This window comes from Eucyclogobius newberryi, unplaced genomic scaffold (assembly GCF_026437365.1).
Source record: "Eucyclogobius newberryi isolate DKJ021-1_F unplaced genomic scaffold, fEucNew1.0.hap1 SCAF_13, whole genome shotgun sequence".
Classification (NCBI taxonomy): Eukaryota; Metazoa; Chordata; class Actinopteri; order Gobiiformes; family Gobiidae; genus Eucyclogobius; species Eucyclogobius newberryi.
This window is the reverse complement of record NW_027315757.1, coordinates 19,530,088-19,556,707: the sequence shown is the minus strand read 5'-3', so window position 1 is coordinate 19,556,707 and position 26,620 is coordinate 19,530,088. Positions and strand designations below refer to the sequence as shown.

General features: G+C 45.1%; 1 protein-coding gene across 1 annotated transcript in view; it reads left to right on the top strand.

Moving 5' to 3' along the window:
* scn4ab (sodium channel, voltage-gated, type IV, alpha, b) overlaps positions 1-26,500 on the top strand; it is a 31,198-nt gene extending 4,698 nt beyond the window's left edge. Inside the window, exons 5-32 of the mRNA XM_072442866.1 lie at positions 23-112; positions 454-582; positions 843-934; positions 1,790-2,083; positions 2,198-2,261; positions 2,327-2,468; positions 2,734-2,938; positions 3,219-3,272; positions 6,602-6,834; positions 6,914-6,985; positions 7,902-8,003; positions 10,141-10,497; positions 10,589-10,772; positions 11,248-11,447; positions 12,081-12,186; positions 12,818-12,972; positions 14,447-14,620; positions 15,236-15,358; positions 15,432-15,716; positions 16,108-16,161; positions 17,114-17,255; positions 17,347-17,447; positions 19,473-19,743; positions 20,402-20,640; positions 21,312-21,694; positions 23,230-23,374; positions 24,370-24,447; positions 25,032-26,500. Coding sequence (XP_072298967.1) covers positions 23-112; positions 454-582; positions 843-934; positions 1,790-2,083; positions 2,198-2,261; positions 2,327-2,468; positions 2,734-2,938; positions 3,219-3,272; positions 6,602-6,834; positions 6,914-6,985; positions 7,902-8,003; positions 10,141-10,497; positions 10,589-10,772; positions 11,248-11,447; positions 12,081-12,186; positions 12,818-12,972; positions 14,447-14,620; positions 15,236-15,358; positions 15,432-15,716; positions 16,108-16,161; positions 17,114-17,255; positions 17,347-17,447; positions 19,473-19,743; positions 20,402-20,640; positions 21,312-21,694; positions 23,230-23,374; positions 24,370-24,447; positions 25,032-25,424 — 4,867 coding nt within the window. The 3' untranslated portion in view covers positions 25,425-26,500. The remainder of the gene's footprint in view (positions 1-22; positions 113-453; positions 583-842; positions 935-1,789; positions 2,084-2,197; positions 2,262-2,326; positions 2,469-2,733; positions 2,939-3,218; positions 3,273-6,601; positions 6,835-6,913; positions 6,986-7,901; positions 8,004-10,140; positions 10,498-10,588; positions 10,773-11,247; positions 11,448-12,080; positions 12,187-12,817; positions 12,973-14,446; positions 14,621-15,235; positions 15,359-15,431; positions 15,717-16,107; positions 16,162-17,113; positions 17,256-17,346; positions 17,448-19,472; positions 19,744-20,401; positions 20,641-21,311; positions 21,695-23,229; positions 23,375-24,369; positions 24,448-25,031) is intronic.
* Positions 26,501-26,620: the final 120 nt, after the last annotated feature.

Here is a 26,620-nt window from a genome sequence, read left to right as displayed (position 1 = left end):
AATCCTTAACTGTAAGCCGAACTGTGTTCAGCCTTTTCATCATGATGACGATTCTGTCAAACTGTGTGTTTATGACCATGAGTGACCCACCGGCCTGGAGCAAGATTGTGGAGTGAGTATCAGCCTATCGCAGCAGAGCATCAGCCTATCACACCAGAGCATCAGCCTATCACAGCAGAGCATCAGCCTATCACAGCAGAGGATCAGCCTATCACAGCAGAGGATCAGCCTATCACAGCAGAGCATCAGCCTATCCCAGCAGAGCATCAGCCTATCACAGCAGAGCATCAGCCTATCACAGCAGAGGATCAGCCTATCACAGCAGAGCATCAGCCTATCACAGCAGAGCATCAGCCTATCACAGCAGAGCATCACACTCTTTCACATTGTTCTTTTGTCATTTGAGTCTGAGTGTTACAGGTTGAGCCGTGTCTGGTGTCTGGTGTTCCTCAGGTATGTGTTTACGGGCATCTACACGTTCGAAGCGCTGGTCAAAGTCTTCGCCAGAGGTTTCTGTGTGGGAGACTTCACCTTCCTCCGCGACCCCTGGAACTGGCTGGACTTCATGGTCATCTCGATGGCGTGAGAACACTCAACTCTGTGAACTTAGAGCCATAAGAGTTTTGAGCTCGGCCATAGAGATCCGTACGAGACATAGACCTTTTTGAGCACAGGCTCCACACGCCAATCGATTCCAGATGACTAACCTTAGAGCCACCCTCAGCGACCACAGGCTCAGAATCTGCAGACTAAAATGTTCAGTAGTGGTTTGCCTTCCTTCAAGATTAGGGGTTCAGGAATATTTCTCGTCTTTGATCTTGTCGTTTTTGTTTCTGAGGCAGATATTTGACTGAGTTTGTGGATCTGGGGAACGTGTCAGCGCTCAGGACGTTCAGGGTCCTACGAGCTCTGAAGACCATTACAGTCATCCCAGGTGAGACCCAGATCTATACCAGGTCTAACCCCGGTCTAACCCAGGTCTAACCCCGGTCTAACCCCGGTCTAACCCCGGTCTAACCCCGGTCTCTGGTCTAACCCCGGTCTCTGGTCTAACCCCGGTCTCTGATCTAACCCCGGTCTCTGGTCTAACCCCGGTCTCTGATCTAACCCCGGTCTCTGATCTAACCCCGGTCTCTGGTCTAACCCCGGTCTCTGGTCTAACCCCGGTCTCTGGTCTAACCCCGGTCTCTGGTCTAACTCCGGTCTCTGGTCTAACCCTGGTCTCTGGTCTAACCCCGGTCTCTGATCTAACCCCGGTCTCTGGTCTAACCCCGGTCTCTGGTCTAACCCCAGTCTCTGGTCTAACCCCGGTCTCTGGTCTAACCCCGGTCTCTGGTCTAACCCCGGTCTCTGATCTAACCCCGGTCTCTGGTCTAACCCCGGTCTCTGGTCTAACCCCGGTCTCTGATCTAACCCCGGTCTCTGGTCTAACCCCGGTCTCTGGTCTAACCCCGGTCTCTGATCTAACCCCGGTCTCTGGTCTAACCCCGGTCTCTGGTCTAACCCTGGTCTCTGGTCTAACCCCGGTCTCTGGTCTAACCCAGGTCTCTGGTCTAACCCCGGTCTCTGATCTAACCCCGGTCTCTGGTCTAACCCCGGTCTCTGGTCTAACCCCGGTCTCTGATCTAACCCCGGTCTCTGGTCTAACCCCGGTCTCTGATCTAACCCCGGTCTCTGGTCTAACCCCGGTCTCTGGTCTAACCCTGGTCTCTGGTCTAACCCCGGTCTCTGGTCTAACCCCGGTCTCTGGTCTAACCCTGATCTCTGGTCTCACTATGGCCCTGCTCAGGCCTGAAGACCATCGTTGGAGCTCTGATTCAGTCGGTGAAGAAGCTCTCAGACGTGATGATCCTGACCGTGTTCTGCCTCAGTGTCTTCGCTCTGATTGGACTGCAGCTGTTCATGGGAAACTTGCGGCAGAAGTGTGTCCTGGCCCTGCCGAACAAAGGCACCATGGATAACGGAAACGGCACCGCGGTCAATGGAAGCAGTTTTGATTTGTACGGAAACAGCACCACGTTCAACGGAAACGGCACTCATGGACAGGACGACTTTGATTACTACGAGTTCATTAACAACCCAGGTGCGAACAAAATCCACTCCAAGCTTGACATGCACACTGAAAACTGCAGTGATTACTAGTTCAGCTCTTAATTGTCCAGATCCTCCTCTAGATAAAATCGTGTTTTTTTTATAGAAAACCACTACTTTCTGGAGGGACAGAAGGATCCTCTTCTGTGTGGGAACAGCTCAGATGCTGGGTGAGGTCTTATGTATGTACATTTACATTTTTATTACCTGTTTCTTAAATAATGTTTTTTCTTAGAGTTTGCCCTGAAGGCTTTGTCTGTCTCAAAGCTGGACCAAACCCAAACTACGGCTACACAAGCTACGACAGCTTCGGCTGGGCTTTCCTCTCTCTCTTCAGGCTCATGACGCAGGACTTCTGGGAAAACCTCTTTCAGCTGGTACAGGACTAAAGAAGGACTAAACCAGGACTAAACATGGACTAAACAGGGACTGAACCAGGACTAAACAGGGACTGAACCAGTACTCACCCTTCATCTTCTAATCCCTCGTCTCATCTCCTCTATCTCCTTGTCTTGTCTCCTTTAACTCCTTGTCTCCTCGTCTTGTCTCCTTTAACTCCTTGTCTCCTCGTCTTGTCTCCTTTAACTCCTTGTCTCCTCGTCTTGTGGCCTAACTCCTTCTAAACCCTGTTTTTTCTGGCAGACCCTGCGCGCAGCCGGTAAGACCTACATGTTGTTCTTCGTGGTGGTGATCTTCCTGGGTTCATTTTACCTGATAAACCTGATCCTGGCTGTGGTGGCCATGGCCTACGCCGAGCAGAACCAGGCCTCCATCGATGAGCAGCGACAGAAAGACGTGGAGTACCAACAGATCCTCGAGGCACTGAAGATCAGAGAGGAGGAGGCGAGTCTGGACTGGACCAGGACCAGGACCTAAAAGGGACTTGACCAGAAGGAACAGGATGACAACGGGACAAAACCAGGAAAAAAACAAGGCAAAATAGGACAAGACCAGGACAAGACCAGGACAAGACCAGGACAAGACCAGGACTAGAACCAGTGCAAAACTATGTTTCAAAAAGGACTTTGAATTTTGAATGAAGAATAAAAGGATCCTAACTCTCTAGACCCAGTTCAATCCATCTCTGTGAAAATCCTGACCTAAACCTGCTCTGTGTCTTTAGCAAGAGACTCTGAGGAAAAACAACCCGGAATCCCAGGACCTGACAGCGGAAACCAAACGTAAAGGAGCACGCACACACAAACACACACACGCACACACACACACACACACACACACACTATACACACACACTACACACACACACTATACACTCACACACACACACACACACACACACACACACTATACACTCACACACACACACACACACACACTATACACACACACACACACTACACACACACACACACACTCATACACACACACGCACACACAGACACACGCGCACTATACACACACACACTATGCACACACTACACACACTACACACACTACACACACACTATACACACACTACACACACTATACACACTACACACACACTCACACACACACACACACACACACACTATACACTCACACACACACACACACACACACACACACACACACACTATACACTCTCACACACACACACACACACACACACTATACACTATACAATGGTAGCTATTCTGACGTTGAGGGGATGGGTTGTGGAGTTCCCCAGGGCAGTTGCCTTGGCCCGCTTTTATTTTCTATTTTCACCAATGACTTTTCATCTATATTAAAACATGCAACCATGGCCATATATGCAGATGACACTACATTATACGGCTCTGCACCAACAGCAGAAAAGCTTAGTAACATCTTACAGGAGGAGTTGAATGCAGTAGTTCAGTGGATCCAACATAATAAATTAGTAATTAATATTGAAAAAACAAAATGTATGTTAATTGGGTCACAACACATGTATTCCAAAATGGTTAATCAAACAATTAATTCAGTCCTTAACACTTTCTCAGTTAGATTATGCACCTGTTATTTGGTCAAACACATGTGAAAATAACTTATACAGGTTGCAAGTAGCACAGAACAAAGCGGCACGAATAGTCAGACAGAACAAATGTAACAACAATGCACAACGAATTAGCCTGGTTGACGGTCAAAAGCAGACTGAAGTTCTATTTATTAATATTTATTAGACATGTCATTATAACCAAAATTCCAGCAGTAATTTATGATAAACTGACTTTTTTCTCAGATACTCACAAAGTAGAAATATAAGCTGTGTGCTGCCAGTTTGCAGAACCAATAGAATGCAGTGCTCTGTTGGTTATCGGGCCATAGTTGCATGGAATGCATTGCCTGTTTTTTTGTTGCTTGAAAATAACAAAAAGTTATTTCAAAAGAAGTTAAAGCTTTTCCTTTTTACACAATAGTGCGCATCAGGGATGGAGTTAAGATTTAATTACTAATTATGGGAATGATAGTGGTAGTATAACTAATAATAATATTATGTCATTGTTATTTTTCTTGTTTTGTTTTAGTGAATGAGCTATTTACCGCTGTTTTCTTTTTCACTCTGTATGTATATGTATATGTATGTGTATGTATATGTATCTGTGAGTGTATTTATATATATGTATATGCTGTATGTATGTAGGTAGATATATATAATACCTTGGGCTTTTGTGTGTGTGTGTGTATGTGTGTGTGAGGTATGTGTGCGTTTGATTAGAGGTGTGAGTGTGAGTGTGTGTGTGTGGGTGGGGTATATAAAGAAATGTATGTAATGAATTTGAGGAGACCCCAGGAAGAATAGCAACTGGTTTGCAGGAGCTAATGGGGATCTTAATAAACTAAACTAAACTAAACACTCACACACTATACACACACACACACACACACACATACACACAAGCACTTACACACTCCACACACACACAAGCACTAACACACTCCACACACGCACTTACACACTCCACACACACTACACACACACACACTACACACACACATACACACACAGACACACTCACACTTACACATTACACACACACACTACACACACTACACCCACACACTACACACACACACACACACACACTTACACATTACACACACACACTTACACATTACACACACACACACACACACACTATACCCACTACACACACACACACACGCACTTACACACACTCACACACTACACACACACACACACACACATATAAACATGCATATTTTTAAAAAGATTTTCATTATTAATTATTATACTGCCCGCAACATCTTGAACACTTGGACCAAATATGGATTTATCCATTGTGTGGTGCTTGGCACACTTGTATGGTGCTTGGCACACTTGTGTGGTGCTTGGCACACTTGTATGGTGCTTGGCACACTTGTGTGGTGCTTGGCACACTTGTATGGTGCTTGGCACACTTGTGTGGTGCTTGGCACACTTGTATGGTGCTTGGCACACTTGTATGGTGCTTGGCACACTTGTGTGGTGCTTGGCACACTTGTATGGTGCTTGGCACACTTGTGTGGTGCACACTTGTATGGTGCTTGGCACACTTGTGTGGTGCACACTTGTATGGTGCTTGGCACACTTGTATGGTGCTTGGCACACTTGTATGGTGCTTGGCACACTTGTATGGTGCTTGGCACACTTGTGTGGTGCACACTTGTATGGTGCTTGGCACACTTGTGTGGTGCACACTTGTATGGTGCTTGGCACATTTGTATGGTGCCATGGCACACTTGTATGGTGCCATGGCACACTTGTATGGCGGCTTGGCACACTTGTATGGCGGCTTCTAGAAAAACTCTAGAAAAAATGTGCTGAAACATATACCACGTTTTCTCCAGAGACTCTCTAGCGAGCAGTGTAAAGCTTCATTTAAGGAGACAATGGATCAATTGTAGTCTTCTGCCATCCATCATTTTTGGAAACGTTTGTTCTTTGAGGAATAAAGTCAACGAGCTCCATGGATATCCCCGCCACCATGAGGAATTTAAGACAGCTGCATTCTTGGCTTCAGGGAGCACGACACAGGCTGGTGATATCAGGAGAGACAGTGAGCTCCGAGAGGAGAGACAGTGAGCTCCGAGAGGAGAGACAGTGAGCTCTGAGAGGAGAGACAGTGAGCTCTGAGAGGAGAGACAGCGAGCTCTGAGAGGAGACACAGTGAGCTCTGAGAGGAGAGACAGTGGCTGAGTCCAACAGTCCAAATTTTCCTTCCATCTGAAACCCATGGATAGTTTGCATTCACGTTCTAGAATTTGATGATGGTCATAATCTCAGATGGAGGCGGGGCCTATAACGCTATGGGGAATTTACTCTTTTAAAATAAAGCTAAGAACAATTGTTTTTTCGTGCTGGCAGAGAAGATGTCACCTGAGGATTCTTACCTGACTCAGATACAGTTTAAACTAGAGACTTTCTAAATGTTCTGACGCCGCGTGGACACCAATAATGCAGACTTCTGTTTTGAAGCAGGTTGAGGAGGTTGCTGGGCCGTTGACCCTTGGTTCCTTTACTGACACAGTTGTCTCCTCACAGAGCCGGAGGAGGAGCGGCCCTGCCCGCCCTGCTGGTACTGGCTCTCGTCCCGGTTCCTGATCTGGGACTGTCCGTGCTGGCGCCCGGTGCAGAAGGTTCTGTATCTGATCGTGATGGATCCGTTTGTGGACCTTGGCATCACCGTTTGCATCGTCCTCAACACTGTGTTCATGGCCATGGAGCATTATCCCATGTCTGAGGACTTCGAACACCTGCTGACCGTTGGAAACCTGGTGAGGACCAAGACTTGACTGGATTGGAACCTGGATTGGTTCTGCTTTAGTCCTGTTCTCATCCTGGCTCTGGTTTCAGGTCTTCACGGGAATCTTTACGGCTGAGATGGTGCTCAAGCTCCTGGCTCTGGATCTGTATCATTACTTCCAGGTTTGGCCCATTCTTTAGTCTGGTCCTGATGTTCTCTCTCTGGTCCTGATGTTCTCTCTCTGGTCCTGATGTTCTCTCTCTGGTCCTGATGTTCTCTCTTGTTCTCTCTCTGGTCCTGATGTTCTCTCTCTGGTCCTTATGTTCTCTCTTGTTCTCTCTCTGGTCCTGATGTTCTCTCTTGTTCTCTCTCTGGTCCTGATGTTCTCTCTCTGGTCCTGATGTTCTCTCTTGTTCTCTCTCTGGTCCTGATGTTCTCTCTTGTTCTCTCTCTGGTCTGATGTTCTCTCTCTGGTCCTGATGTTCTCTCTCTGGTCCTGATGTTCTCTCTCTGGTCCTGATGTTCTCTCTTGTTCTCTCTCTGGTCCTGATGTTCTCTCTTGTTCTCTCTCTGGTCTGATGTTCTCTCTCTGGTCCTGATGTTCTCTCTCTGGTCTGATGTTCTCTCTCTGGTCCTGATGTTCTCTCTCTGGTCCTGATGTTCTCTCTCTGGTCCTGATGTTCTCTCTTGTTCTCTCTCTGGTCCTGATGTTCTCTCTTGTTCTCTCTCTGGTCTGATGTTCTCTCTCTGGTCTGATGTTCTCTCTCTGGTCCTGATGTTCTCTCTTGTTCTCTCTCTGGTCCTGATGTTCTCTCTCTGGTCTGATGTTCTCTCTCTGGTCCTGATGTTCTCTCTCTGGTCCTGATGTTCTCTCTCTGGTCCTGATGTTCTCTCTTGTTCTCTCTCTGGTCCTGATGTTCTCTCTTGTTCTCTCTCTGGTCTGATGTTCTCTCTCTGGTCTGATGTTCTCTCTCTGGTCCTGATGTTCTCTCTTGTTCTCTCTCTGGTCCTGATGTTCTCTCTCTGGTCTGATGTTCTCTCTCTGGTCCTGATGTTCTCTCTCTGGTCCTGATGTTCTCTCTCTGGTCCTAATCGCAGGTTGGCTGGAACATCTTCGACTGCATCATCGTCACCATGAGCCTCGTCGAGCTGGGATTGGCCAACGTCCAGGGACTGTCTGTGTTGCGCTCCTTCCGATTGGTCAGTTCAGATTACAATGTAGGAGAGACTCACTGTTGTGCCACATTTAGACCACGGCATCAAAATGGCATCAAACTCCTTTTGTCAGACGTTCAGCTTCACCAACTGGCATTTGACACAGGACTACGGCCAAACCTTTCAGATGTTCTCACGATTCACAATTTATCAGGACTATACTTGGAATGGTTTGTCTTGCCCACGGACACAACAACAATATATGCTCAGACTAGTAGTAGCAGTAGAACGTATTGTTTTTGTTTATTGGGGCAGAGCGATGATTGTGGGCGGGGCTAATTTCCATCCAATGTGAATTTGGGTGGAGCTCATTTCCATCTGTAACCGTCAGCAGTGTTACAGATATTTGAGAAGTGATGGAATCTGCAAATGATAAAACTACTGCAGCAACAGTAGTCGTACCAGTACTTTAGAGCAGTGGTCCCCAAACTACGGCCCGCGGGCCGCATCCGGCCCGCTGGGCCTTTCAATCCGGCCCGCCAAGCTTGTCCAAGTTATATAAAAAAAAAATCTTTTTTTTTATTTTTTTTTAGCAAATGTCGGAGTCAAACTCATGATACTGTGGCTGGCCGTTCACTTTACCTTTCGCCTGTAATGCCCACATTTCCCCAAGAGATGTTGCACTGCTCGCACATGAGATCTATGGCGCGAAGAAAATAAAATTTACCACAAACCGCCACCGGGGCCAATCAAGCAGGAAGCACAAGTGTTTGACACACTGTAGAAGACTCTTGTGGACAGTAGGACACTGTCCAGGGGACACGTTGTGTTCTCTACATTTTTAGTTTCAAAACGCTGTGGACCGCGGCCCGGGGCGCAGCGCGGACCGCGGCCCGAGGCGCAGCGCGGGGTGCGGGCCGAGGCGCAGCGCGGGGTGCGGGCACGTTCAATAGACAACTGGCGTGTCACTATTGTGTAAATGAGACTTTCTTGGCCAGACCTGACTCACGAGTCAAAAGACACATGTGCATTATTATCTGGACCATATTTCTGTGTAAATATCTCATGTCACAACTTCACACTCACCCGACGAGTACGAGCTCAGGAGCAGATGATCCTGATGTGAAGACACAGGTAAATCAGCCACACAGAGTCTTCAAGGACAGAGGGGACACTAGAGACAGCTGTGATTTGTTCTAAAGCGGGTCTAAAGCAGAACTAAAGCGAACCGCGGGTGCGCCACGAGACCCCCGGTTCAAAAGACGCATCACTACTGCGTTTATTTCTGTGTAAATATCTCATGTTACAACGTGGGCACCTGCGTTTATGACAGGCCCTGTTAGTTTAAGAATAATATCATCCAGAAATGGTCTTGAAGTGGCACATTTTGGAGCAGTTGATGAGCATAAAGTCACAGCAAGAAGCAAACGCAGCATCAACCTGGACAAAGTGTACAACCACTGGAGACGTGAGAAGGACAGAAGAGCAAAAATGTAACATTAAAGTCAAAATGTTTGCATATTCTGGTGACATTTATTAAGATTTTTTATTTATGGATATTAATCATTCCATGCTGTTACTACTAGATAATTTATGGGTAGAAGAAATGCTAATAAAAAAAACGGTCCAACAAAACCTCCGGAGGACGTACAGAAGATGCTGGTCTTGTTTGGCTCGACCTACATATGTGAGACATTCAGTGTCATGAACATGAACAAAGCCCGTCACAGATCCAGCTTCACTGACCAACACCAAAGGATCGATCCTGAGAATTGCCACAACAAAACTTACACCAGACTTTGATGCAAAACAGGGAGATCAACAACACTGTTCCCACTGAAATTGAAGGTCAATTTTCCTGCTGTGTTTATTCAACTGAAATGTAATTAAAATAATCATTATTTAATGCATTTGAAAAATCAATTTGTACATTGAGCCTTGCATTTGTTGCTTTGTTACAAGTTACAGGTCAAATCTTGCGTGTAATTTATAATAATTCATTAGTTCACACAAACACACCATATTTTCCTGGCCCGGCCCCTCGGTCAAATTTTAGAACCCAATGTGGCCCTCGAGTCAAAAAGTTTGGGGACCACTGCTTTAGAGTATTACCAGTACTTTAGAGTAATATAATACTTGTTTTGTTTGTTCCGGATGCGAGTGTTTTGTTTGTTTGTTCCAGATGCGAGTGTTTAAACTGGCAAAGTCCTGGCCAACACTCAACATGCTCATTAAAATCATCGGGAACTCTGTGGGCGCGCTGGGGAATCTGACCCTGGTCCTGGCCATCATCGTGTTCATCTTCGCCGTGGTCGGGATGCAGCTGTTTGGCCGCAACTACGACGAATGTGTGTGCCGCATCGCCGACGACTGTGTGCTCCCGCGCTGGCACATGACCGACTTCTTCCACTCGTTCCTCATCATCTTCAGAGTTCTGTGCGGAGAATGGATCGAGACCATGTGGGACTGTATGGAAGTGTCCGGACAAACCATGTGTCTCATTGTCTTCATGATGGTCATGGTCATCGGGAACCTGGTGGTGAGTGCTGAGCCAGGACTAAACCAGGACTAAACCAGGACATGTTAAGTCTCTCCGGCTTCACCTGGTCTCTCTCTGGTCCGTGATCCAGGTCCTGAACTTGTTCCTGGCCCTCCTGCTCTCCTCCTTCAGTGGAGACAATCTCTCGGCTTCAGACGACGACTCGGAGAACAACCTTCAGATCGCAGTCAACCGCATCCACAACGGAATCGACTGGACTAAGACCAAGATCCGAGACCTTGTCGTAAGGCACAGCGCCCAAAGGCCCCAAACGGGTAAACTGGACTAAACCGGGACTAAGCAAGGACTAAACCAGGACTAAACCGGGACTAAGCAATGACTAAACCAGGACTAAGCAAGGACTAAACCAGGACTAAGAAAGGACAAAGCAAGGACTAAACCGGGACTAAACCAGGACTAAGCAAGGACTAAACCAGGACTAAGCAAGGACTAAACCGGTACTAAGAAGGTACTAAACCAGGACTAAGCAGGGACTAAACCAAGACTAAGCAAGGACTAAACTAGGACTAATGAAACCGTTGTTTTAAATGTAGGTACCTTGTAATTATTTTTTGTAATGAATCGCAAAAGGTAATATTTACAATATTTATAGCTCTTCTGTTGTGTTTCACGCTCTCAATGCATTGTGATCTATACTGACCCCTAGTGACCAGCGCTCAATAAACATCAGCTAAAGATGAAAATAAACACAATCCAAACTATACTAACACTTTTGTGTGTCCTGTCCAGATACGGGCGCAGCTGAGCTTGACCAATCAGACGAGACAAAGAGTGAGGGGAAAGAGCGTGTGGCGATGACCCCGGTGATGTCCGAGGGTCAGAGTCATGGCGACTGGAATAGCCATTACTATGACAACATCACGGCTCTGAAGGTCCCTCTGGCCACTCACGAGTCCGAGGCCGAGTCCGATTACAGCTTCTCGGACCAGGTCAGAGCGTGTTTATTTCTCTGTAATGAACAAACCATAAAATATTTAGAGAAAAGGTGTGTTTTGTCTCAGAAAAGGTGTTTTTTTCCAGATTAAGTGTGTTTTGTTCCAGAAAAAGTGTTTTGTCCTAGAAAGAAAATCTGTGCTGTCTCAGAAAAAGTGTGTTTTGTCCCAGAGAAAGTGTGTTTTGTTCCAGAAAAAGTGTGTTTTGTCCCTGAATAAGTGTGTTTTGTCCTAGAAAAAGTGTGTTTTGTTCCAGAATCAGTGGGTTTTGTCTCAGAATAAGTGGGTTTTGTCAGACTTGAGTTTCATCTTTTGTTTATTATAGTATCAGTCAAGTCCTTGATTGTAGGTGCCATCATCTATTTCTTGTGGGCGCTTTACCTGCTGCCAGAACTATACTCAAAGATATCCATTTATTGTATCCATGGCAGGAGTTTTAAGGCCCAAATACGTAGTTCAGAAATCAAATGGAATGGAATGTGTGTTTTGTGCAGTAGGAAGTGCATAAGTGTGTTTTGTGCAGGAGGATGAAGCGTATATGTGTGTTCTGTGCGTACAAGTGTGTTTTGTGTCCATACGTGCGTAAAAGTGTGTTTTGTACGTAGAAGCGTAAAAGTGTGTTTTGTGAAGGACGATGAGGTGTCATCAGAGTGCAGCACCGTGGAGAGGAATCCTGTGGTGGTGGAGGAGGAAGAAGAGGAGGAGCCAGACACTCCTGAAGACTGCTACACTGAAAGTGAGCTCCCCCAGACAAACACTTTCACATGTGAACACAACATAAACACCAGTAAAGGTAGAACAATCCACAACATCACCCCCACATGGACCTGTAGGTGGCACTGTTCCCTCCTGTAAACCTGTGGCTGCAGGTCTGGGGCGGTTTTCTTTTTGCTTGATACCTGTTGGTTAATGTTTGACATGTGGTTGACAGGAGTTCCCAGACAGGACCCCCACCGCCAAATTAAATTTTCATCAGTGGTCCATTTCAAGTTGCAAAACTAAAAATCTGATTTTATTGTGTTTGAGTGGCTCGTGAAGTAATTTTACATAATTTCATTCAAATCTAGTGTTAAAACTGTACTGGTAAAAATGCATTAAATAGTGTCATAATTTTAAAATCAACATCTTCCAAGTCCTCTTGCCACCCTCAGCTCATGTCTTGCAACCCCCAAAGGGTCCCGACCCCCACTTTGGGAACCACTGCTTTAATGTGAGAATTGGCTGGAGCATTTGATTTGAGTTTATTCCGGTTCAGAGTCTGCGCCACGACAGAGAGAGATATTGTCTATGAATGTGTGTGGCCTCCTGTAAGCTTGTGTCTGCTGAGACTGCTGTTTTCTCTCCTGATGGTGGCGCTGTCTCCACAGACTGCCACAGACGCTGTCCAGTCCTGAACTTGGACTCGACTCAGGGCCGAGGTTTGGTCTGGACAAACCTCAGAAAAACCTGTTTCTCCATCGTTGAGCACAACTACTTTGAATCTTTCATCATCTTTATGATCCTGCTGAGCAGCGGCGCCCTGGTAACCACGGCAACCAGCACGCTGTAACCATAGCAATGGCATGGCAACCAAACTAACAGCTGATAGATACTGTCGACATCTATGGAATCGATCACGTACGTCACATTTGGAAACTTTTGCTCTAATGCCACTGTTCAAAGACAAGAGAATAGTGTGCATTATTATTGTAGAAACATTAGCTGTGAGCGACATGCTAACATTAGCTGTGTGCAACATGCTAACATTTGTGAAATGCCAATATATGCTACATGCTAACATTGACTTTGGTCCAGCATAAACTTCTGCTCTGATGCCACTGTTCCAAGACATCAGAATAACTTGTGTTATTATTGTAGAAAACCAACAATAGCTGTGTGCGACATGCTAACATGTGCTATATGCTAACATATGCTACATGCTAACATGTGCTACATGCTAACATGTGCTATATGCTAACATTTGCTACATGTTAACATTTACTTTGGTCTAACATAAACTTCTGCTCTGATGCCACTGTTCCCAGAGGCTTGGGTTTGGCACATCCATAATTTAACTTGTTTAACTCTTTAAAATGTTTTTATTGTGTGTTCTATGGCTTTGGCATTGCTCAGTTTAAATGTAGATGCATAAAAATGTGATTGTTTCTCTACGAGGTAGTATAATATAACTGCCTTCATGTGCTCTGGAAATCACTTTGTGGTCATAATGAGTCTTCTGTTCAAGTGCTTTTATGGTTGTAGCAAAATACACAAATAAATTAAATTGAATCGAAAATGAAACTTATCCCAAAACACATTTCATCAGTTTTGGGATATAGAGTAAACAAGTACATTTCTACAGATAAAACGAAAAAACAATTAAAAGTGTATATTTAATTGTATTTAGGTGGAAATAAAGATGCCATTCATCTTGTGTTTGCCATATAATAATGCAGTATATAAACTGTACTTCATAATAAGTACACATTATTTGCCCTGTGATACATCGATGGTTATCTCGACAACTCGGGCATCAAAATCATTCCCCAGCTTCACATGAGAAACAACGAGATTAGGCGTTTGTAAAGTAGTATTTACCATAATTCCCACAGCACGTGAAGGTAGCACAATTACATACAACAACATAACAATACCAAATATGTGACGCCTTACGGAGGAGGACGAGTTAAGAACTGACAAAAGAGGAGGAGGAGGAGCTAAAAACTAACATAGGAGTTAAGACCTAACGGAGGAGGAGCTAATGGAGAAAGAGGAGTTAGAAGGAGAAAAAAGGAGGAGATAACAGTTAAAGGAGGAGCAACTAATAGCCTTGTCTTGTAGGCCTCTGAGGACATTTACCCTGAGAAGGTAAAGGAGGAGGAGTAAGTTCAAGGAGGAGTTAGAAGCTAAAGGAGGAGCTAACAGCTAAAGGAGGAGTTAGAAGCTAAAGGAGGAGCTAACAGTTGAAGGAGGAGCTAACAGCTAAAGGAGGAGGCGCTAACTCGTTTGTCTCGCAGGCCTTCGAGGACGTTTACCTGGAGCAGCGGCGTGTGGTGAAGATCGTTTTGGAGTTTGCAGACCAAGTCTTCACTTACGTCTTTGTGGTGGAGATGCTTCTCAAGTGGGTGGCGTACGGGTTCAAGACCTACTTCACCAACGCCTGGTGCTGGCTGGACTTCCTTATCGTAGACGTGAGTTCTGTCCAGGAGCTGCTTTATGTTCAGTGTTCACTGATGCGGATTGCAGGACCTGGTCAGGATACGTCCAGACTGCTCATTTGAACACCTTTGGTGCACCGCGGTCCGAACTTTCACATGAGAACACTGCTCAGAGAAGTCACCATAACAACCGCTTTAGACTGTTGCAGTGTCCAGCAAAAAGAGACTTCTATAGATTCTACGGCAGACTCGCAGCCGCAGTGCTCTGAAGTGAAACAGCAAGCATTGATTTTAATCACTTTGTAAGTCTGTAGAATCCAAACTGCTCCTGCACTGGAGTCATTAGGAGGATCTGAACAGGTTTAGAAGGATCTGAACAGGTTTAGAGGAGGATCTGAAGAGGTTTAGAGGAGGATCTGAACAGGTTTAGAAGGATCTGAACAGGTTTAGAGAAGGATCTGAAAAGGTTTATAAGGATCTGAAAAGGTTTAGAAGGATCTGAACAGGTTTAGAAGGATCTGAACAGGTTTAGAAGGATTTGAACAGGTTTAGGAGGTGTCATTTAGTTGGGTTTGAATGGTTTACAGTTGTGTCTCTCTGCGGGTCTCGCTGGTGTTTGATTTGGTTTACAGTTGTGTCTCTCTGCAGGTCTCGCTGGTGTCTCTCACGGCCAATATTTTGGGTTACTCTGAGCTGGGAGCCATCAAATCTCTGCGAACGCTGCGAGCGCTGAGGCCACTGCGCGCTCTGTCCCGCTTCGAGGGCATGAGAGTAACTAAACCTCACCATCATCACCATTTCATTAGATTATGGACATTGTTTAATAGATGTTTTGCTGGTGCAGGTGGTGGTGAACGCCTTGGTCGGAGCTATTCCGTCCATTTTTAACGTCCTCCTGGTGTGTCTGATCTTCTGGCTCATCTTCGGCATCATGGGGGTCAACCTTTTCGCCGGGAAGTTTTATTACTGTTCGAACGAGACTTCGGGGCAGATGTTTTTTCCGGAGGAGGTGGAGAATCGCTCTCAGTGTGAGGAGCTGATGGTGCAGTATCCAGGAGAAGTTCGGTGGAAGAACGTCAAGGTTAACTACGACAACGTGGGCATGGGCTACCTGTCGCTGCTGCAAGTGGTACGAAGCCATCCGTAGAATAATCACACGTGTAGAGCCTTTTGTGGAAACGCTAAGAAATGGAAAACACAGCAAATCATATTCTCCACACACACATTTCTATAGGTCCATATTTCAACTGCGATTTGTTCATCGTTTTAGAATAATACGTTTTGCTGAAGAAAATATAGACAGTAAACCGTAATTTAGAATGACCACCATTTATGCCACAGACACAAAGAGTTTATTAGAATGTACAATAAAACCGCAGAGACAAATACTAAATACACAAATTATATTCCATCTGTTTACTGTTGTACTTTGATTGTCTGTCCAAAAATAAACATGATTTACTCGTTATACTTTGTTGATAACGAGAGTCACAAATAGCTGATCTCAGACTCTGTTTCAGGCCACGTTCAAAGGCTGGATGGACATTATGTACGCCGCCGTGGACTCCAGAGAGGTCAGCTCCCCTCTCCCTAGACGCTTCTCTCACTAGACACTCTCAGGCATCTCCCCAGACACCTCCTCCCACTTCCTAGACTCTCCAGACTCTTCTCCACCTAAAACTGGCCTAAAACCGGTCTAGAAATTGACTAGAACTGGACTAGAACTGGACTAGAACTGGACCAGAACTGGACCAGAACTGGATCAGAACTGGACTAAAACTAGACCAGAACTGGACTCGAACTGGACTAGCACTGGACTAGAACTGGACTAGAACTAGACCAGAACTATACCAGAACTATACCAGAACTGGACCAGAACTGGACTAGAACTGGACCAGAACTGGACTAGAACTGGACTAGAATTAGACTAGAACTGGAGTAGAACTGGAGTAGAACTGGAGTAGAACTGGACTAGAACTGGACCAGAACTGGAGTAGAACTGGACTAGAACTGGACCAGAACTGGTCCGGAACTGGACTAGAACTGGACTAGAACTGGACCAGAACTGGACCAGAACTGGACTAGAACTGGATCAGAACTGGACCAGAACTGGACTAGAACTGGACTAAAACTGGACTAAAACTGGACTAAAACTAGACCAGAACTGGACTAGAACTGGACTAGAACTGGACTAGAACTAGACCAGAACTGGACCAGAACTGGACCAGAACTGCGCCGGAACTGGACTAGAACTGGACTAAAACTATACCAGAACTGGACCAGAACTGGACCAGAACTGGACTAGAACTGGACAAGAATTGGACTAGAACTGGACAAGAACTGGACTAGAACTGGAATAAAACTGGAATAAAACTGGAATAAAACTGGAGTAGAACTGGACCAGAACTGGACTAGAACTGGACTAGAACTGGACTAGAACTGAACCATAACTGGACTAAAACCTGGCCTAAAATGTGACTAAAATGTGACTAAAACGTTGCTGTTCCTGTGGCGTTCCTCCTTCAGGTGGAGTCGCAGCCACAGTACGAGGCCAGTGTCTACATGTATCTGTACTTTGTCATCTTCATCATCTTCGGCTCCTTCTTCACTCTAAACCTCTTCATCGGAGTCATCATAGACAACTTCAACCAGCAGAAGGCAAAGATAAGTCTCCTACCCAGGCTGAATTATAAATGCATGTGTTGTTGTTGTTTTTTAGCTTTCAGATTTAAAATAATTGTGTCTTTTCCTAAACTTAGGAGGCACTGACCTGTTCATGACCGAGGAACAGAAAAAGTACTACAACGCCATGAAGAAACTGGGCTCAAAGAAACCGCAGAAACCAGTGCCCAGACCTGAGGTAACAGCGCTCCTCCCAGTCCAAATATCGTCGCCATGGTAACCTATAGCAGCCAACGTCCAGCTCCATGTTGTGACTTCCCCTAAAGAATTCCCACAAACCTTTAGAGAGCTGCACTTTTTAATCATATTTCTGTATTCAATCATTTGGTAATGCGACCGTTTTGTATCTAACAAACGTGAGAAAATGCAGAAAATGCTTTTTTAATCCATTTTTAATTGAGGTATTAGCATTCTTTTTAGAGTAACAGCGGCCAAGTGACCAATGGTTGGAACAAGGGCTGCAACTAACGATCATTTTGCTAATTGATTAGTCTTACTGTCGCGATTGATTAGTTGTTTAGAACGCAAAAGTCGCGCGATGGAAACGTTTAAATTAAATTTGACCCGGATGAAGCTGAAGTGAAGCTGTTCTTGGATCCTGCTGCGACTGTTGATGAGCCTGTGCGTGATTAGTCGATAATAAATGAGTTGAATGAACGCCATGGCCCTGACCAATCACAGTATTGTATTTTGGGGGGCGAAAGTGGAAGACGTTTGTGCTTTTCTCTGACCGGATTCAACAACCGTTTTACTTCTTGGCTTGTTCCTGTTGTCGCGATGCTTTGACCAATCAGATTCAAATATTTGTCACGGCGTAATGGCTTTTTCTCGACTGCTTTTGGCGAGCGCCTGTCCAGATTGATATCGCGCAGAACTAAATTCAGAGTGACCGCACGTGTCAGTCCGGCGTGAGCTCGGTTCTAGTTGAAAGATCCTGGACACACAAACAGACATCCAACCTGCGTATAACACAAACCATTTGTTATTTGGGTGAATATTCATGACACAGGTAGAATTCTGCGTTATCGGGACACACATACACCATTATATGTGCATTTAAACACTTTAATCGATCATTTTTCATTTCCAATTAGAATTTTTCTCACTGTCCACTCGCAAAATGGCCCCGTAACAGCCAGGACAACAGAACCCACAATTGCTCTAGCCTTTGCTCTGCGTTCTAGCCGTCCTTGGAGGCCGAAATTCGGACCTCAGAGTGACGTTTTCTCCGAGTTCCAGTCGTCAAATAATAAAGTAACGAGTCTGTCAAGTAATAAAAACAAGGAAAGCAATCAAATCAGCCAAAATGCAGATCCGTTTAAGTTAATTTATAGACTCGGACATACTACTGAGCAGCAGAGCTAAGGTAAAATAAAGTACAGTATTTTCCGCACTATAAGGCGCACTGTCAATGAATGGTCTTTTTTCGATCATGTTTCATATATAAGGCGCACCGGACTATAAGGCGCATTAAGCGAAACAAAATTGCTTCGTGGTCAGTAAGCACAACCAGAATTAATCCATATATAAGGCACGCTGGAATATAAGGCGCGCTGGAATATAAGGCGCATTGGAATATAAGGCGCATTGGAATATAAGGCGCACTGGAATATAAGGCGCACTGGAATATAAGGCGCACTGGAATATAAGGCGCATTGGAATATAAGGCGCACTGGAATATAAGGCGCATTGGAATATAAGGCGCATTGGAATATAAGGCGCGCTGGAATATAAGGCGCATTGGAATATAAGGCGCATTGGAATATAAGGCGCACTGGAATATAAGGCGCACTGGAATATAAGGCGCACTGGAATATAAGGCGCATTGGAATATAAGGCGCACTGGAATATAAGGCGCATTGGAATATAAGGCGCATTGGAATATAAGGCGCACTGTCATTTTTGGAGAAAAATGTAAGACTTATAAGTGCGGCTTATAGTGTGGAAAATACGGCACTATCACTGATGAACCTGTCTGGGGTTTAACTTTCACCAAGCATAACCACAGCCATGTTCACTTTTATAACTCAGGCGCTCAACTTGAGTTTCCAAGCAGGAATTCTGAGTCGAAAGAGTGTTCCAGAGAGAATTTACTCGTTGGAACTCGGAAAGTCCAAGCTCGGAGTTCCGCACCATTAACATAACCCACTGGTTCACCCCGTGTTCGTCCGGCTCACCTCTGTTGGGCTTGTGTCTGGTTCAGAACCGGTTCCAGGGCCTGGTGTTCGACCTGGTGACGCAGCAGGTGTTCGACGTGACCATCATGGTGCTGATCTGCCTGAACATGGTCACGATGATGGTGGAGACGGACGAGCAGAGTGCGGAGAAGGAGGAGATTCTGTACTGGGTGAACCTGGTCTTCATCGTGCTCTTCACCGGGGAATGTTCCCTGAAGATCATCGCGCTCAGACACCACTACTTCTCCGTGGGCTGGAACATCTTCGACTTCGTGGTGGTCATCCTCTCCGTCGTAGGTGAGCGAGTCCGTCTCACAATGCACTCGTTTGGACTATTCCCCTTAGTCCGGTAGCCCGTCTGGATCTAAGTTCTACACAGACTAAAAAGCTGTTTTCAGGTTGAGTGTTGACTTGTTGGTCACGTGAACATTGGACGTTTTACACAAATCAATCAACTTTAGAGCATGTTTTAGACTTTTCTCTCGTTCTCCATTTAAACCATTTGAAAGTGCGGAATAAGGTCAATAGAGTGCTTTAAAATAATAGACAACCAGAAAAAACATGTAAATAAATACAGGAAAATAGAAGAATAATGACAAATTTATGAAGAAAACAACTGCTAAAAATTTGCTCACTAAAATGCAGGTTTTATTTTTAACAGTCGTCCACCATCTGACAAAAAACAACTGCTGGACATTTAAAACGTAAAAAGAACATTTTACGTCCAATAACACTGTATTAGATGAAGTAGATGAATGAGTTTGTTCTCAAAATCCACAAAAAAGTCAGTCCGTCCATTCTCCAGCAGCAGCTTCACTCCAGATTGTATTCACCCAAAACATTTGTTGGGAAACTCTTGAGCCGAGCCAAAACTAAATCAAAATTGACCAAATGCCTGATTTGCGTGTGAGATTAGTACTGACCTCTGACCTCATTAAGTCCACGTGTTTTCCAGGGCTGTTATTGGCTGACATCATAGAGAAGTATTTCGTTTCCCCGACGCTGTTCCGAGTGATCCGATTGGCTCGCATCGGGCGAATCCTGCGCCTGATCCGCGGCGCCAAAGGGATCCGCACTCTGCTCTTCGCTCTAATGATGTCACTCCCTGCGCTCTTCAACATTGGACTCCTCCTCTTCCTCATCATGTTCATCTTCTCCATCTTTGGCATGGGTAACTTCGCCTACGTCAAGAAGGTGAAAAGGACGAACAACGTGACGCACATGATGTTTTATTAGTTGTTTATTTATGCATTCATCTAGGACAGGACAATGCACAGATACATAATGTCCGATGTCGCTGTCACTTTAATGGGCTTTATGTAAATGTCTTTGCAAAACAAGTACTTCCAAATACTGAAGAGTTACGCGGGTCTTTAACAAAACCATATCAGGTCTAAACTGGGACTGATCATCTCGGTGGCACAGCAGTTAGTGCTTCAACCTCACAACAAGAAGGTCCTGGGTTGAACTCTCAGGCGGCCTGGGCCTTTCTTTATTTGCATGTTCTCCCTTTGTAGAGATGCCGGTCTCAGTGGGTCTTTAATAGTAGTTTTTCCTGGCCGAGAAGGAGGGTTTAAGGACAGGGGATGCTGCGACATCGCCCCTCGTCCCTATAGACATTGTTTAATCAGTTTTTCACCGTCGCCCTCCGAGGCAGCCGCTGTTGTGATTTTGGGCGTTACAAAAATAAATTGAATTGAAAATCAGTGGTAATAGGTCAATAACCAGGGACTAAAATCTAAAGTATTGGGAAACAGGATGAAAAAGCTCAAAGTCTTCCTCCCACAATAAGAGCAATAAGAGGAGCTCGACACTACTCTAAGAACATTTGAGAGGCAGAGCTCATTTTGTGCGTGTCTTTTCAGGAGGCGATGATTGACGACATGTTCAACTTTGAGGACTTTGGGAACAGCATGATCTGCCTGTTCATGATCACGACGTCCGCAGGCTGGGACGGTCTGCTCAGCCCCATCATGAACACCCCTCCAGACTGTGACCCCGACTTGGAGAACCCCGGCACCGATGTGCGGGGCAACTGTGGCAATCCTGGGGTGGGCATGATCTTCTTCACCTCCTACATCATCATGTCCTTCCTGGTGGTCGTGAACATGTACATCGCCATCATCCTGGAGAACTTCAACGTGGCCACGGAGGAAAGCGCGGACCCACTGTGCGAGGAAGACTTTGACATGTTTTATGAGACCTGGGAGAAGTTTGATCCGAACGCAACGCAGTTCATTCAGTACAGGTACGAGTCCAATCAGAACCAGGTCAGAACCAGGTCTGAACCAGGTCTGAACCAGGTCTGAACCAGGTCTGAACCAGGACTGAACCAGGACTGAACCAGGTCTGAACCAGGTCTGAACCAGGACTGAACCAGGACTGAACCAGGTCAGAACCAGGTCTGAACCAGGTTTAAACCAGGTTTAAACCAGGTCTGAACCAGGTTTAAACCAGGTCTGAACCAGGTCTGAACCAGGTTTAAACCAGGTTTAAACCAGGACTGAACCAGGTCAGAGCCAGGTCTGAACCAGGTCTGAACAAGGACTGAACCAGGACTGAACCAGGACTGAACCAGGTCTGAACCAGGACTGAACCAGGTCTAAACCAGGTCTAAACCAGGTCTAAACCAGGACTGAACCAGGTCTGAACCAGGTCTGAACCAGGTCTGAACCAGGTCTGAACCAGGACTGAACCAGGACTGAACCAGGTCTGAACCAGGTCTAACCCAGTTCTCAGTAGAAGTACCAGCAACATCTAAAACGATTAATTGGCAGGTTTTAAAATACCTCCCCCACAAGTTCTGAGTAAATCTTTTTGTCATCGTGTCATCGCAAAATACAAAATGATCAAAAAACACTCAAAACATGTTAGTTACAATTAACATTTATTAAAAAAAACATTGTTTAAAAAACCTTAAATAATAAACTCCCTGTGCGTTGTGACTGTATAAATGAGAGGATGTAGCTTGCCTTTCAAACAGGAAGTGGCTCCATTCACTTTCTACTGAAACACGTGCTTCTCTTTCTCTATAACTTCTGCTCCAGACTCAACACACTGGACTTTAAATGTTGGTCTTAAAAAGCTTTGTAAATCAAGACATAAACAATACTAACCGACCGATCAGGAGGAGCTTCTTTCCCGGAGTTCCAGCTCGCGTTAGCAACAGGTTTGATTGACAGCTAGCACAGCGCATTGCTAAGGGAAGGGGCCTTCTACAGACTGGCACCTTCCAGTCTGAGGTCCCACCCGAGGTCCCGCACAAGGATATGTGGACCTGCGTGTAGGCCAGCGTTTCTACGGTGCGTCTTTGAGTGTCTTGAGCTTTCACGCGCCCGCCACGTCCAAGGCATCAGACGCTAGAGTTGAAAAATCTGATCTTATGGCAAAATTCACGCTGCATCTCAGGAGTTTCCTCCAGAGCAGCAGTTATTCCCCCAAATAGCAGCGGGAGCACACAGCAGCGAGAGGCAGATTTGAGTCTAGTTCAAATTCACGTCCATCAAAGGTGCGTCCAACTAGAGGCGTTCTGACGGCGCGGTCTGAATGCACCATTAGAGACACAAGGCACAAGACATGATTGGCAATACAAGCTCACATCTCTAACACACTATCCTCAAAAGTAACTGCTCAATTATGAAAATAGGGCCCACAGCGCAAGTGACCAGTTTAGACTGAAAGAAACAAAACGATAATCACATCGGGACTGAAACAGATCGAGGCCTGAGCCAAGCCCTGTTTTTCAGTCAACAGCAAATTGATGGTACTTCCTGTTGTCCGTAGCGAGCTGTCAGATTTCTGTGACACGCTGCAAGACCCTCTGCGAATCCCCAAACCCAACACAGTCCGTCTGATCCAGATGGATCTGCCGCTGGTCCCTGGAGACAAGATCCACTGCCTGGACATTCTGCTGGCACTGACTGCTCAGGTGAGTATTTATACTGCTACTATGCACACATATACTCAAGAGTGCGATCTGTTTAGTTTATTTGCCATTTGAAGTTTAAATCCACATTAGACAGGTGCAGAAAACTCACTGTGAAACTTTAAAAATAACCACATGTACAAACAGTACATAAATTACAAAACACTCAAAGTACCAGAAACGTACTGAAAGAAAAGGCTAAAAATATTAAAGGACACATATTATCATGAGGGTCCACCCAGTGGGCAGGGCTTACTCAGAATACGATAAATATCAGAGTTTCAGAATAGATCTGCAGATTGAGAATGACTCTTGGATGAAACAGTCTCCAAATTATACAACTGAACCGATACAACTGACAAAAACTGACCGAAAAATGCGCCTGAATCTTGTCAAACAATTTTGAGACTTATGTGTAGGAAAATGTAAATGGTGAAACTTCCCTGCCCGTCCCTCTGGAATGCTGCTAAAGCAGTTTTGAGGGGGAAAATTATGACCATTGCCTCGGCAAAAAGGAAACAAAGGGAGAAAAAGCTAAATGATCTGAAAGAAAAACAAAAACTTCTGGAGGTGGATCATGCCAAGATGAGGAATCCAAAAGTGCTACAAGAAAGTAAAAAAAGTGAAGACAGGAAATTATTGATATGTCCTCACAGGAAATGGCAAGGAAAATACTTTTTAGCAAGGAAAGATATTATGAGAGAGGATCTGGATTTTATGGAAAATGGATACATTAGGGATACACACTGAATGTACAAAAAACAAAATCCAACCTGACTTTCACAAAGCCGTACCCATTTAAAATGTTAAACAGAAAGTCTTAAATATTTGGGTGTAGTCCCCCATAAGAATTTGTCCCCCAAAAAAATTATACTCCTCTTTTTTCAACCATAATGAAAGACCTCGAGAAATGGATTCTTAGGCAGAAACACTGGAGGAGAGGGCGGCTCATGTAGTATAGAGAGAGTCTGCATTACTGCTTTGTGTTTGGTTTGAAGGTACTGGGAGACTCTGGAGAGATGGACGCTCTTAAAGCCAGTATGGAGGAGAAGTTCATGGCCAACAACCCCTCAAAGGTCTGTCTCAGTTCATTCAATACAGGTGGAAGTTCTCAGCTTTGTTCCATAAAATGCAAACTTTAAATGTGGTGCAGTAGAAAGTACTTATTACTGTTCTAAAATATAGTGAAGTAAAAGTTAAACTAGTACTTTTGAATTTTGTTATTTTCCACCGACTTGAGCTGTGTTGTGTGTTGTGTGGCTCCTGCAGGTGTTTTATGATCTACTTGAGCTGTGTTTTGTGTTGTGTGGCTCCTGCAGGTGTTTTATGATCTACTTGAGCTGTGTTTTGTGTTGCGTGGCTCCTGCAGGTGTTTTATGATCTACTTGAGCTGTGTTTTGTGTTGTGTGGCTCCTGCAGGTGTTTTATGATCTACTTGAGCTGTGTTTTGTGTTGCGTGGCTCCTGCAGGTGTTTTATGATCTACTTGAGCTGTGTTGTGTGTTGCGTGGCTCCTGCAGGTGTTTTATGATCTACTTGAGCTGTGTTTTGTGTTGTGTGGCTCCTGCAGGTGTTTTATGATCTACTTGAGCTGTGTTTTGTGTTGCGTGGCTCCTGCAGGTGTTTTATGATCTACCTTTGCTGTGTTGTGTGTCTCGCAGGTGTCTTATGAGCCCATCACCACCACACTGAGGAGGCGCCAGGAGGAAACGGCTGCCATAGTGATTCAACGCTGTTACAGAAGACGCCTGCTTCAGAGAACGCTTCGACTAGCATCACACAAGTACAAAGTCCAAAATCAGGGACCTGACCTGCTGGCTTTGGAACATAGTCCAGATCAGTCCAGCACCCGGACTGGGCTGAAAGAACGCATGGACAAATTCTACGGACCAGACAAGGGCAATAAAGTTGTGGAACTGCACAAAGAGTTCCAACTCCAAACAATTCCAGTCCAGCACACGCCTAAAAACCAGGATTTTGGTTTGGAGCTAAATGAGGAGGAGCTAAATGAAGAGGAGTTAAATGAGGAGGAGCTAAAAGAGACGTTGGTGTGAACTCTGGATGAGCTCTCTGCAGGCCTTAAACCATCCATCAGATCTCCGAATGGTTGGATCATGAGGCTCAGTGGGCCCCCCATCGCCCACAGCAGAGCCCACAGAAGAGCCCACAGCAGAGCCCACAGAAGAGCCCACAGAAGAGCCCACAGCAGAGCCCACACCAGGCCCCACTGGAGGTTTGTGGTGGGATTTGCTCTGGAGACTTTGGAAACATTAGCATTTATAAATTTGATTGATTTGAGCCATTTTTGGAAGAGCACTCTCTGTTTCCATTTTAGGGCATGGCCATTGTAAAAGGACGGCCCACTTATCGTTGCGTCCTGAAAATGACAGCAATCATTTAAAAGCTGCTGAAGCATTTTTTTTTTATCTGGCAACTTTTTTTTTCTTCATTTAGCCAGTTTAGTAAAGTAAAGTAGAGTGTGTTTAGTCCCAGAGTCTTCACCATTTTTCCGCCGGAGAGCGACTTTCGATCTTCTAAAAGAACGATAAACAGCGGCTCCTGTTGGCAGTCCAACAGCCACAGCAGCCTCAGACGGGCTATAAAACATGAACCAATTCCATTTATTAGTGCTGTTTTTTAATCCACACACTTTCCTTGTTTACGAGATGTCACGTCAGCCCCAAAACATTATCATATGACACTGAGATCAAACTAACATGTTATACTGTGTCTGGCTCTCAAGATTGAAAACTTGTGAACCACAAAAGACAAGTACAAAGGACACTGAAAAATATAAAAATATTTAATAAAATTACAAACTTGATATTTTTTCGGCGCACACCTGGCCATCTCTTATTGTTCCCTGTTACAGTGTGGAAATGATGTATAATTGGTACATCAACGATGTTAATAAGCATGTGGTGGAATGTTCAGTGTAATATGTTGAATTCTTGATCCGTTGGGGAGTTGAGAGCTGCAGTCTTTTATTTATCAGACAATCATTTTGGGAAAAAAAGCCAAGATGTTAGACTTTTGTCTTTAATACAATAACATGGCTGTAATTAATGTATTTTTAATTTGGGAATTGTTGTAATTGAAAGTGCAATAAAATTATATTCGTAAGTGTGTTTTATATCACAGCGTAACGGGCCATCAAGTGTAAAGGGCCAAGTGGAAGCGGGAAGGAAGAGGTGGTCTTTGGAGCGACCGGCAGAGCGGGAGGCACATGTCACATGTCACATGCAAACAT